This window comes from Elephantulus edwardii, unplaced genomic scaffold (assembly GCF_000299155.1).
Source record: "Elephantulus edwardii isolate Elephantulus edwardi_28Jun2011 unplaced genomic scaffold, EleEdw1.0 scaffold00032, whole genome shotgun sequence".
Lineage (NCBI taxonomy): Eukaryota > Metazoa > Chordata > Mammalia > Macroscelidea > Macroscelididae > Elephantulus > Elephantulus edwardii.
Genome location: NW_006399782.1, coordinates 3,503,861 through 3,518,398, shown reverse-complemented (window position 1 = coordinate 3,518,398; position 14,538 = coordinate 3,503,861). Strand labels below are relative to the sequence as shown.

General features: G+C 39.1%; 1 protein-coding gene across 1 annotated transcript in view; it reads right to left on the bottom strand.

The window, feature by feature from the left end:
- The window catches only part of LRCH3 (leucine-rich repeats and calponin homology (CH) domain containing 3), a 126,476-nt gene that overhangs the window by 34,081 nt on the left and 77,857 nt on the right, over positions 1–14,538 (bottom strand). The window contains exons 8-10 of the mRNA XM_006884207.1: positions 12,510–12,630; positions 7,467–7,615; positions 5,729–5,805 (exon numbers count right to left, since the gene is read on the bottom strand). Of these exons, the coding sequence (XP_006884269.1) occupies positions 5,729–5,805; positions 7,467–7,615; positions 12,510–12,630 (347 nt within the window). The remainder of the gene's footprint in view (positions 1–5,728; positions 5,806–7,466; positions 7,616–12,509; positions 12,631–14,538) is intronic.

Sequence of the window (14,538 nt, the reverse complement as noted above, 5' to 3'; positions counted from 1 at the left end):
GGCCATGGTGTGGATCAGATGTACCTCAGTCTCCAGAGTGACATCACTGATCTTTAGTACTCTGGAGAGGTCCCTGACAGCAGATTTTTCCAATGCAATTCATCTTTTGATTTCCTGGCTGCTGGTACTAAAGTATTGTTTGTGGCGCTGAGCAAGGAGAAATTGTTAACAATTCTCTCACAATCACTTGGCCAACTGACTGGAAGAGGTCAATATTTGTTCCCATCCCAAAGAAGGGTGACCCAACTGAGTGTGGAAACTACAGAACAATATCATTGATTTCACATACAAGCAAGATTCTACTCAAGATTATCCAAAAACAACTGGAACAGTACATCAGCAGAGAACTGCCAGAAGTCCAGGCTGGGTTTAGAAGGGGTTGTGGTACTAGGGATATTGTAGCAGATGTTAGATGGATCTTAGCTGAAAGCAGAGAATACCAGAAGAATGTCTATCTGTGTTTCATTGATTATGCAAAGGCATTTGACTGCGTGGATCATAACAAACTGTGGCTGACTCTGAGAAGAATGGGAATCCCAGAACATTTAATCGTGCTAATGCGAAACCTATACTTGGACCAAGAGGCAGTCGTCAGAACAGAGCAGGGCAACACTGAATGGTTCAAAATTGGGAAGGGTGTACGTCAGGGATGTGTCCTGTCTCCATACCTTTCCAACCTGTATGCAGAGCAGATTATCCGAGAGGTGGGGCTCTATGAGGAGAGGCGTGGCCTTAGGATTGGTGGATGATCTATCAACAATCTGTGTTATGCAGATGACACAACCCTGCTCGCTGAAACTGAGAAGGACCTCATGCACTTGCTGTGGAGGGTCAAGGACTGCAGCCTTCAATATGGACTGAGGCTCAATGTCAAGAAGACAAAAATTCTCACCACTGGACCAATCGGTAGCATCAGGATGGATGGCGAAGAGATTGAGATTGTTCACAGCTTCAGTTTTCTCGGCTCCATGGTCAACACTCTTGGCACCAGTAGCCAGGAAATCAAAAAACGTATTGCGATGGGAAAGTCTGCGGTTAGGGACCTCTCCAAAATACTCAAGAGCAACAGTGTCTCTCTGGAGACTAAGGTCCGCCTGATACAGGCCATGGTTTTTGCAATCACTTGTTATGCATCAGAGAGTTGGACAATGACTAGGGAGGATAGAAGGAGAATTGACGCCTTTGAGCTGTGGTGCTGGAGAAGAGTATTGAATGTACCATGGACTGCCAAGAAAACAAACAGATTCATCCTATAGAGGATTGAACCAGGCTGCTCCTTGGAGGCAAGGATTCTGGGGCTTTGTCTGACATACTTTGGACATGTTGTAAGGAGAGACAGGTCTTTAGAGAGGGACATCATGCTGGGTAGAGTAGAGGGACAGCGCAGGAGGGGAAGCCCCCCTATGAGGTGGATTGATTCAGTGACTGGGGTACTCGGGATGGGTGTGACAGAGGCAATGAGATTGGCACAGGACAGAGCAGGGTTTAGGGCTGTTGTACACAGGGTCGCTATGAGTCACAAACGACTCGATGGCACATAACAACAATAACAACAACCTCCATTTATCATGATGTTGCCAAAAGGCCCAGTGGTGAGGATCTTTGTTTTCTTGATATTGAGCTTTAAGGCATATTGACCTTCTTTAATCCTTGACCTTCTGCAGCAAATGCCTCAGGTCCTCATCAGTTTCAGCAAGCAAGATTATGTCATCTGCATAACACATTTGTTATATACGTTTGTTTATATCCACTAGAATGCAAACTCCATGGCAAGAGGTGTGCTTTTGGCTTGTTCCTCAACAGTAATTGCTCAAGAAACAGTTCCTAAAAGAAGAGCAGTGGCACTTCCATTCTTGTCCCTCAAGAAAGAATAAAACAATGAATCCTAAGAAATACAAACCAAACCTGCATGTCATCTATACACATCTTTTTTTTAAAAAAAAATTCTCATGTCAGATGGAAAATGTACCAAGTTGCAACAAGGTTTAAGGAAGGCACATGTCATACAAAAGCATAAACACTCAATCGCCAAACTCATGAACTGGAAAGGGATCATATATACATCTTTTTTAAGATTTTGAACTGAAGTCGAGCTGAGTAAACCAAAACTTTAGCTCCAGGAGACATCTTTTGAACTGTCCTTTTATTTGTTTGTAAAAACCACATAATTTCAGACTATTTCCCTGCTCATCTTTGTATGTATAATATAAAACCAAAAAAGTTTTATAACTCTATATTACTTTTTACAGAAATAGCTGGACTCAGCCTGATATTATCTGGCCTAAAATAAAATGCTTTTCAAACTAAGACTTCTAAAAAGAAATATTTGGATAACTTTTCTTAAAATAAAAATTTTTAAAGATTTTAATTTCAGCTTTATATTCCACATCTTGGCAATAACTATAAAACACACAATGTGTCACACTTTCTATTCAATGTGTCCCTTTACCATCATATCTTAGGAAGATAATATGTATGTAAGGGGCCTGGGTGGTAAGGAATATACTTAATGAGTATGTGTAGGGGGGGAAAGGGGATTAAAAAGAAAAAAGAGTAAAGCAGGCATCAGAAGGGCCCCTCAAGGGCATCCTGGGACACACTGAAGAACAGGTTGTCTCCTGTGACTTTAATAGTGACATTCACTCTTCCACCTTTGATGCTGGGGCTGGCCATTTCTCTAAATGACCACTTTGTCAAACTCATTTCCTGTTATGACAATTAATTTGGCTACAGGAACCAGGTGGTTGAACTGATGGTTCACATGGCCTCCAAAGAATAAGAGTCCCTTGGACCACCAGGCCCAGCAATAGCACTAGAAGAGAGACCCTCAGCTGTTGGGGAGTCCTTGCCCCAACTTGATCCTCCCACACACTGAGAATCTCACATCCTTGACACAAGTTTCCATCAAATCCCCCTGGAAAGAGGAGGGACTTGGAGAGCCCATCTTGTCATGTACCATCAATAAAATACACTGTACTCAGCCAAAAAAAAAAGAGAGTAAATTTTTTTCAGCTCATTCACTGATTCAACAGTGAGGGTTGCTTTTTGTTTTCCAGTAAGGGGACAAAACGAGATGCCAGACAGATTCCAACTGTGAGAAACATTTGGTCTGTTACTGCTGGCCTGAAGACGGAGGGAGCCATAAGAATTTAGTCAGCTCCTAGGACCCAAAAATAACTTCCAGATGACAGCCAAGAAGGCAACTTCAGTCCTAAAGTTCTGAATTCTGCCAACAATCTGTAAGATTCTGGAGTAAATGGCCCTCTACATAGGAGCTCTGGTGGCGGAGTGGCAAGAAGGTGCTCTGCAATCCCGAAGGCACAGGAGGAGGATGGGCAGTCTCCTCCAATGCGATTAATGGCCTCTGGTCAGCTTTGGGTTGGCTGTGATACTACAGTACACAACAGCAACAGTATCTACGTAAAAATGCAAATTAGCTGGTACTTTGATTTTGACCTTGTAGGACCCTAAGCAAAAGGAACAAGCAAGAACGAATAAACATCTAACTAACAGAACTCTAACAGAATAAACAGATCATCTGGGAGGCTGGACTTTATGAGGAGGAATGTGGTGGCATCAGGATTGGAGAAAGACTCATCAGCAACCTGTGTTATGCAGAGGACACAATGTTTTTTGCCAAAACTGAGGACCTGAAGCATTTGCTGCAGAAGGTCAAGGATCGTAGTCTTTAATATGAATTGAAGCTCTATATCAAGACAACAAAGATTCTCACCATTGGGCCAATTAGCAGGTTCATGATGGACGTAGAAGAGATTGTGTCAACTGATAACTTCAGCTTGCTTGGTTCCACAATCAACATGATTGGCACCAACAGTCAGGAAATCAAAAGATGAATTGCATTGGGAAAGTCTGCTATCAGGGACCTCTCTAGAGTACTGAAGAGCAAGCATGTCAGTCTGGAGACTAAGGTACAACTGATCCAGGCCTGATTTGCAATTACCTGCTATGAATTTGAGAGCTGGACAATAACTAAGAAAAACAGGAGGAGGATCGATGTCTCTGAGCTGTGGTAAGGAGAAGAGTGTTGAACATACTGTGGACTGCCAAGAGAACAAACAGGTCTGTCCTGGAGAGGGTGAAACTGGGCTGCACCCTGGAGGCAAGGACTTTGAGGTTCCCTCTCACATACTTTGGGCATGAGGCCAGGAGGACCTGTCTTTGGAGAGGGACATGATACTTGGAAGGGTGGAAAGACAATTCAGGACAGGAAGATTCAAGATGAAATAGACTGATTCAGTAACTGGAGAAATGGGATTAGTTGGGATTAGTTTTGTCAGAAACGATGACCTATCATAGCTCATGATAGGTCAGGTTTCAGAGCTAATGTACCCAGGGTTGCTATGAGTCACAGATGACTTGATGGTATATAACAACAAGGCAAAATCTGTGGTAGTTTATTATGTAAACAATAGAAAACTAATATATAAGGTAAATGAGCAAAAAGGTTCGCTTTTACTTTAAAGGTTTCTGCTAAATTCTGCAAATCTTGAGTCTCACTTAAGACAGATGTTGTTATGTTCTATCCAGTCAACTACTTACTACTAATGTCAACCCTACCTACAGCCATGAACCACGCCCTAACCTGAACCAATCTCACCATCTCTGCCACACTTGCTCCCACAGTCACAATGTGCCAATCAATCTCATCCTGAGCTAAGGTGGCTAAAGGAAGTGAAAGGAATAAGAGTTAAAGTCCAGGTCTTCTCAAAGTGAAGAAATAGAGTAGGAGGTCCCTGAATGAAATAAGGCCTTCAAAGGGTCATATCTCAGAAGAAGAATGCAAAAAAATTACTCAGAAGAATGTAAAAGCTTATCAAGCTAACTAATCTCACGTGAAGTAATTTGTATATCTCTAACAAGTAATGAGATTTTATTCTTTCTTTATTCTATTATCATTTCCACATTTTATCTGAGTCTATCTTTCAATCCTCCTTTTATAATAATTTTAATGCCCCATCAAATAGAAGTATAAAATTGGATGACTGGTTCTACAGAATAAGCTTAAAAAACTTTAAGAAGAGGCAACTTAAGTCTGGAGCCTTAAGACTTGATAAAAATAAATATAAATGTGAGGTAAAAACTAAAAGCTGGGAATTTTACCAGCTATGGCAAGAAAGCTCTGGAGTTCAAGAATGAAAGGTGTGTTATAAATGGCCAAAGTATTTTGGACTATTTTGTGTAGCTGTCAAGATAGAAAGTAAAGATCTTTCTTCATTTTATAAGAGAAAAGAACAAGGATACATACTGTGAACTCTATCTCTATTATCTGGTCAAATATAAAAAAATGTTCAGTACCTCAAAAGTTCATTTTACGCCCTCTTATAATAATCAGGATAATCACTACAAAATACTAATACATAAATTAATTGTACCGTTTAATCTGATTTAAGAGGCAATATGTAATTTTTATCTCTTTCCTATAATCTGAAAACAAAAGCACATTAAATACATGGAGTCAAAAACAATTATCTGAAGGGAGCGCTGGTGGCCTAGTGGCAAGGATCTGCAACTACAATCCCAGAGGCGCATGGTTTGAATCCACCAGATGCTCTGCACCAGTCAGATCTGATTTGACGGTACACTCACACAAAAATAATAAAATAATAATTTAAAAAAAAAACAAAAAACCACAATTATCTGAACATCTTCATTAAACACAGATCTGTATAAAATCACATGTCAGGAAAAAAAAAGTTTTTTTTCATACCTGTTTTGATGTATAAACTTTCTCATATCTTCCATTTTCTGAAACTCTCTAATAGGTACTGGCTTAACTGGAGAACCCTAAGTCAAACAAGAGAAATAACATAGGTTAACATAGGTTCCCAGGATATTTTAACATTTTAATGAGACAATTCACATCCAATTAGGCTTTAGGGGTATGCATACTTCATTAAAAATTATCTTAATAACTTAATAGGCTATATCATTATTTTGAAAAACAAAAATAATCATTATCTACAAAGGATTTCTTTATAGTACTTTCTTCTAACTATATTATATAAATAATGCTGCTGCTGTTGGGTGCTGCTGATCTGGAACTGACTCAGCACTGATACCCCATCAGGTGTTTAAGAAGCTGTGAATGAACAAGAAGAGATCACCTAACTGTATCTTGTGGAGCAACTGGTGGAACTGAACCACCTGCCTTTGGGTTGGCAACTAAATGCCTTATCCACTAGACCATGAGAACTCCCTGGATTACTGAGGAAAAATAAACTAGCTATAATGATTGAGATTACACACACTGAGAAAGAAAACTACACTGGTGACCTAGTGGCAAGAAGTGGCACTGTAATCCCAGAGGTACACAGTTTGAATCCACCAGATGCTCTTCTGGAGAAGAAGGAGCAATCTCCTCCTGTACCAGTCAGATCCGATTTGATGGTACACAAACACACACACACAAATAATAAAAAATTTAAAAAAGAAAACTACAGATTAAAGGTAAAGGTTTCTAGATTAAGGAGCATATATTCTGCCAAATCATCTAAAGAACATAATCATCAATATCAAAATGACCATTAAAGAGTATTCTTCAATGAAAACTTATAAAAAATTTCTGTAATTTTATCAAAATTTAAATACAAGAATGTATTCTAAACACCAACAAAAAAGACAGCATTCAAAAGCTTTAAGAAAGGAAAACCAAGGCGTAAGAGAGAAAAAAAAATTGTACTATTACTGTATGACAAATCTAGCTTTAACCGAGTATTTCTAAGAGGCTAACTACATCATTCTTTAAAAAGGCCCTAAGTGTTTCTAAAACAAACCTTGCTCAGAGTCTGCAACCAAGTCCAGACATCAACCTCAGAGAGGGAAGTGGAGCCATCTGATTATGCTGACGAGATAATAGTCAAAAATGCTATTTCTCCTTTCAACCCTTAGGGAATTGGCAGAGATTCTGCAATGGGCTGAATGCTCATTTGTTTTGTAAGGAGATTCAATGAGGCACTATCAAAGACACCCAAGAATTTTAATGGCTAACAATTTGCATTCTGTGTGACTTAGCATAAAGACTCCAATGTTAACTGAACCAATTATACAATTTCTATATTAAGTCTGTATGTTACACCCAAAGCAGGATTCTGGACTCAATTCTTACTTATTAAGTAAATTAAGATTTACTAATTAGTATCAATATCAAGCAATAAAAATTATCTCATAAATGCAACATTACTTTGCATTTTTTTAAAAAAAGTCTTAGTCTTTGGATTCTCTTTTATTTCCATTACAAAATCCTTAGTATCTCTCTCCCTTTTGACCAATAAATCTAATTTCTATTTCTATTGCTTGATTATATGAATAAATATGTAAAATTAATGGAAAGTATTAGAAAAATATGGACTAAAAATTAGATCTCAAGTAATAAAGTAATGACTGACAGAAATTCATCCTACAAGTGTTTTTACTCGAGGATTACCAGGCTTAAATGGGTGTACTACCTCGTGAGAGATTCGCCGTTGTTCAATATATGCCATAAACTGTGAACTGAGACTGTCTGGGTCCATGCCCCTGGGTTGTCTCACCTCGTCCTCTTCTTCTTCTGCAGCGCAGCTGTCAATGTAGTCAATCTGATCCAGATCATGTTCCACTGTACACACCACACACACAAACACCAGAAAGAGCATTCAGATGAGACAGCCAAGACAAGGCACTTGCTTCAATTGCATTATACCTTCCCCAACATTTACTACTCTGAAAGTGAGAAAAATGGAAGGAAAAAAAATTTGAATTGTGCAGCCAATAGAAACTTAATCCTCTACCACTCACCAAAAAAGTCTCCAAAACGTAATTAATCCTAGTAAAGAATACATTAAGAGCGATGCTAATAATTGGAATTTAGATTTTTTAAAAATATCCTTTCCAGTGTTTCATACTGTTTTAAACAAGACAATTTGAGCTTATGACAAAAAAAAACCAAGAAAGATAAATTAATTTTTATTAGATCAAAAGTTCCATCTACGTTTAGGACTTCTTGTCATGTTTTAGGTTTCGGGCTTACGCAGAACTCTTCAGAGTTAGGAGGCAAAAACCCCTACAAAGTCAACTCAAACGAAAGCAGAAGGCAATTAATGAAAAGCACAGGAGAAAACTAGAGAAATAAAAGTATTTTTTTCCATTTGTAACTGCTGTCAAACTGTCTTCAAGCCCCCATGCAAAAAAATTTATCAGAAGAAAAATTTTCACTTTCCTGCTTAGAAAACTACTGAGGTCCCCACCGTAAACATCTTGAAGAAGTTTTTGATTAAGACAGAATCATTTAAGAAATCTTTTTCTTTTTTTTTCAACATGCTTTGGGAAGATGAGAAGATACTGTCACATTATTTCTTCTGATATGGTTGAGGATGTTCACTACTTTTAGTTTAAAAAGCAATTCCTTTAAAAGCTAACGGAATGACAAGAATTGGTGGTTTTAAACATTAGTTAAAATGACAGGAAGTCTGTAGGGAGTTGTACTGTTAACCTCTTTGGCAGTTCAAATCCACCAATGGCTCTGATAGAGAAAGATGGGCCAATTCCTCTTCTGCAATTTACAGCCTCTTGAAAACCCACTGGAGTGTTAACTATGAGCTCTGATTAGACCACAATGAATTTTGAAGATGTGAGTTAAAAATGACGGACTAAATATAAAACACCTTAATGTTCTAAGACGGTTTTTCCGAAGAAGAATTAAACCCCAGCCATTTTTTATTGTTAAACTTAACAAAACAATAAAAAAACTACTTGCCATGGGGATGGTTTCCTAACAATACTGTGCTCCACAGGGCTTTCACTCATGTTCTTCTGAAAGCACAATACCAGCAGAGGTCTTTTTATCAAGGCTCTGGGTGGACTCAAACTGCCAAACTCTGTTAGTAGCCAAGTGTTTAATAATTTCTGCTACCTAGGAGCTCCAGGATTTCTATAGACTATCTAAATGTTAATGTTGTGGAGAACAGTAAATGTGAAGTTCTCAGTCTACTTTTATAATTAAATTATTTAGACTTTATATCATAACTGCAGTTAATATAAAATTAATGGTACTACAAAACAGCTAAAAAAAGGAGGGAGTCCTAAGTTTACACTCTTATTAGAAACCAGGTATATAAATGTATTTTTCAATGTGCATCAATTTGCAGATTAAATAAGTAAGAAATAGTTCATACTATGACTTGTAACACTTGCTGCAGAAGATCAAGGACTATAGCTTTGAATATGGTCTTCATCTCGACATCAAGAAGACAAAAATCTTCACCATTGGATAAATAAGAAATATCATGATAAATGGAGAAAAGACTGCAATTGTTAATCATTTCATTTTACTTGGATTCATTATAGCAGATGGATCTTAGCTGAAAGCAGGGAATACCAGAAGAATGTCTATCTGTGTTTCATTGATTATGAATGGGAATCCCAGAACACTTGATCATGCTAATGCGAAACCTATACTTGGAGCAAGAGGCAGTCCTCAGAACAGAGCAGGAAAACACTGCATGGTCCAAAATTTGGAAGGGTGTACGCCAGGGATGTGTCCTAACTCCCTATCTTTTCAACCTATATGCAGAACAGATTATCCAGGAGGCTGGGCTCTATGAGGAGAAGTGCGGTGTCAGGATTGATGAAGATTCATCAACAATCTGCATTATGAAGATGACACGACCCTGCTTGCTGAAACTGAAGAGGACCTGAAGTGCTTACTGCAGAGGGTCAAGGACTGTAGCCTTCAATGTGGATTGAAACTCAGTATCAAGAAGACAAAGATTCTCACCACTGGGCCAAATGGCAGCATTAGGATGGATGGTGAAGAGATTGAGGACTGTTCACAGCTTTAGTTTGCTTGGCTTCACAGTCAACACTCTTTGACACCAGCAGCCAGGAAATTAAAAGACATATTGCAATGATAAAGTCTGCTGTTAGCGACCTCTCCAAAGTACTGAAGAGCAATGGTGTCACTCTGGAGACTAAGGTGCACCCGATACAGGCCATGGTCTTTGTAATCACTTGTTATGCATCAGAGAGTTGGACAATGACTAAGGAGGATAGAAGAAGAATTGATGATGCCTTTGAGCTGTGGCGCTGGAGAAGAGTATTGAATGTACCATGAACTGCTAAGAAAACAAACAGGTTCATCCTCACCCCTGGAGAGGGTTAAACCAGGCGCTTCTTGGAGGCAAGGATTCTGAAGCTTTGACTGACATATTTTGGACATGCTGCAAGGAGGGACCGGTCCTTGGAGAAGGATGTCATACTTTAGAAGGTGGAGGGACAGCGCAGGAGGGGAAGACCCTCGATGAGGTGGACTGATTCAGTGACTGGGATGATGTAGGTAGGTGTGTCAGAGACAGTGACACTGGCACAGGATACAGCAGGGTTTAGGACTGTTGTACATAGGTCATTATGAGTCGCAAAAGACTCGATAGCACATAACAATAACAACATCATTTGGATTCATTAATCAATATCCTTGGTACGAGCAGTAAGGAGATTAGGAGGCATATTGCACTGGGCAAATCTGCTGTCCAAGACCTCTACAAAATGCTGAAGAGCAATGATGTCAGTTTAAAGACTAAAGTACACCCAATTCAGGTCATGGTCTTTCTCATTACTCGCTTTGTATCTGAGAGCTGCAAAAATGCATGTAAGAATGACAAAAGAAGATCTGATGCCTTTGAGCCGTGATGCTGGAGAAGAGTACATAATATCCCAGGGACTGTAAAAAAACCAAACAGAAAGGAGCTCTAGTGGCCTAGTGGCAAGAAGCTGCACTGCAATCCCAGATGTGCCTGGTTTGAATCCACCAGATGCTCTGCTGGAGGAGGGACATTCTCCTCCTCTACCAGTCAGATCTGATCTGACGATACAATGCACTAATAAAAGAAAAAAATTAAATAAACAAACAAAAACCCCAAACAGATGTCTTAGAGAAGGTGTACTCAGAATGTCCCTTGGAGGCAAAGACGGCAAAGCTTCATCTCACAAAATTTGGACATGTTGCTAAAAGAGGTTATTCCTTGGAGAGGAACAACATCCTTGGAAAAGTGAAGGGTCACCAAAAGAGAGGAAGACCCTCAACAACATGGACAGTGACTATAGCAATGGGCTCAAGTGTGTCAAAGATACACAAAGATATGGTACACGATAGGACAGGGTTCAGATCTGTTGTTCACAAGGCAGCTATGACTCATACTTGACTAAATGGCATTGAGCAACAACAATAACTTGATGACCTCCAAAGAATGCAACATCTCTTATATACAATGGAGAATGCTGCTGTCCAAAGAGAAACCAAACACAATCTACAAAAGTGAATCTCATATACAATTTAGTATGGATGCAGCAGGTAAAAAGACAAAAGACAAAATGGAGAAAACCACTGGTAAAGACCTTGTCAGAGTGCTAATGAGCACGAATGCTACACTAAAGACTGAGGTACACCTGACCCAAACTATGGAATTTTCAATTGTTTCATGTGGACATGAAAGTTAGACAAAGCCTAAGGAAGGCCAAAGAAGAACTTATGCCTTTGAACTGGCAAGAAGGTAACAGACATACATTTATAAAACTATGAAAGAAAAGAAACCCGCCAACCAAGAATTATATACCAGCAAAACTTTCTAAAATATGAAGGTGAGATAAAGACAATTCCAGATAAACAGCAACTAAGGAAATGTCTGAAAACAAAACAAATGCTACAAAAAATTTTAAAAAGAATTCTTTGAATTGAGAGCCAACAATGACAGACACAAATTGAACCCAGCTAAGAAAAGTAAATGCATCAAAGAAATGAACAACATCACAGAAAGAAGTAGAGCATGAAATGCTGTGTAACAGGATGCACCTGGAGGACTTCAGCTAGGCAAGGTCACAAAAGGACTATTACGGGCTAAAAGACCATCATTATAAAGCAAGGAAAGCTTTACACACAGGATTAATTTTGGATGGCTAACAGGGAGGGATGGGAAAGAAAGAAAAGGGAAATAAAAAAATTATAAACAGGTAAGCTGGGTGAAAGAAAAGGAAGTAAGACAATACATTGATCAGATACAGTAATTAATTAGTGATCTGCTGTAATCAATGTTATAAAATGTGTATGACTGAATGAAATTAAACTTAGAATGTTATATAACAAAATGTGTAACATGATGGGGATGGGGGAGGAATGCACTGAAAGAGGTCAAATAATGACCACAGAAAGAACCTTAAAAAGGAGAATGCTACTTCAGATAGAAGTTACATCAAATTAAACAAAGTCTTTATCTAGATGAAAAGTGTTCTGATGAAATTTCTTCTCAAAATAAAAATGAGAGTAAAACATTCCATTCTAACTGCAAGACTAAAATCAGATAAATGGAAATTTAAACCTAATAGAAAATATTTTCTTTTAATTCATATGTGAAAAAAGTTAAAGAGTAAAGCCGCATAACACAAACAAAACAAACGAAATGGGGGGGGATCTTTAAAGAGTTATAGACAAAACTCCAGATGTCATCAATAGCTCTGTTTACCTCCACCATTTGTTACCACTAAACTGCTGCGACTCTCCTGATACTGGCTTTCTCTTCGGAGTCTCTGTTCTTTTGTAATCTCTGCTACTCGAAGAGGCAAATCTGAAAATTCATCTGTAGGCTTAAAGAAATAACAGAAATGGCATTTAAAATTTTATTTCATAAAAGCACTGAAGACATGAGTATATCTCATTAAATTTTACCTTTAAGAAACAGTAGGACTCCAGAAATACACGTCTATGCAAATTTTCTACAATCATGCATCTATCTTAATAAGAGCCACACTTAACGCACACAACCACCCAGACAGACTTTCAGAAGCAATACCAAAAATGAGCTGTGCTCTAAAAGAACATTTTTTACTTCAGACTCCTAATGAAACAATTATATAAATGGGAGATTTTCAGTCTAGCTAGCAGAAGTATTTTTAATCCATTAACAACTAAAATATTATACCTCAGTAATGAAATAAAAATGCAGAAATTAAACAAATCTAAAAAATAACACTGTTGTTTGCTGTTTGATGCCACTGAGTCGTAGATGACTCATAGTGACCCTATGAACAACGGCCTGAGCACTGTTCGTACATAGAGTTTCAGGAGGCAAGCCATTTCAGAAGTGGATGCCACTCCTGCTTCCAGGCTTGTTTTAGACGGGAAGCTCCAGCCAACACTGTCTACCATGGATACCCATTACCACGTTTGACACATCAGTGTCACGGTCTTCAGCATCACAGCAACCATGAGTTACCTCTGTACAGCAATGCACAGATCAGTGCTATACCACCTTTGGCTTGGTAGCATTATCAGCTAATAAATAGTATGCCTCCAGAAACTCTATGAACTCTGATAAATGTTGATAGTTGTAGAGGGGCTTCAGGCCTTTTGATCATAGAGTCAGTATGAGTCATGCTTGACACTGAAGGTAAACAACATTATTAGATTTCCCCTGCTAACTCAAAGTACAGTGTAAATGATATAAAGCAAAAGGAGTTATTAACTGTATGTAAGAAAAAATTCCGAGTACTCTCACATCTAAAAAATTAGCCTACCAAGCAGCTTGTGTTGTTTTATGTGCCATCAAGTCGTTTGCGACTCATAGCGACCCTATGTACAAGAGCCCTAAACGCTGTTCTATCCTGTGCCAACCTCACTGTCTCAGACACATTCATGCCCACCACTCCACTCACAGAAATGATGCATCTCACCGAGCGTCTTCCTCTCCTGAGCCGTCCCTCCACTCTCCCAAACATGGTGTCCCTTTCCTAGGACCAGTCCCTCCTTGCAGCATGCCAAAAGTATGTCAGACAAAGCTTCAGAATCCTTGACTCCAGGGAACATTCCGGCTTCACCTTCTCCAGGACAAACCTGTTTGCTCTCCTAGCAGTCCATGATATATTCGACACTCTTCTCCAGCACCACAGCTCAAAGGCATCAATTCTCTTTCTATCATCCCTTTTCACTGTCCAACTCTCTGATGCATAGCACGTAACTGTGAAGACTATAGCCTGGATCAGAAGCACCTTAGTCTCCAGCCTGATGTCGTTGCTCTTCAGTACTCTTGAGAGGTCCCTCACAGCCGACTTTGCCAATGCAATTCGTCTCTTGATTTCCTGGCTGCTGTTACTAAGACTGTTAATTGTGGAGCCAAGCAAACTAAAACTGTTAACTATCTCAATCTCTTCACCATCCACACTGACGCTGCCAATTGGCCCAGTGGTGAGAATCTTTGTTTTCTTGATATTGAGCTTCAATCCATATTGAAGACTGTAGTCCTTGACCTTCTACAACAAGCGCTTCAGGTCCTCCTCAGTTTCAGTGAGCAGGGTCGTGTCATCTGCATAACACAGGTTGTTGACGATTCTTCTACCAATCTGATGCCACATTTCTCCTCGTACAGCCCAGCGTCTCAGATGATCTCTTCTGCATACAGACTGAAAAGGTATGGAGACAAATACATCCCTGACGGACCCCTTTCTTGATTTTGAACCATCCAGTGTCTCCCTGCTCTGTTCTGACAACTGCCTCTT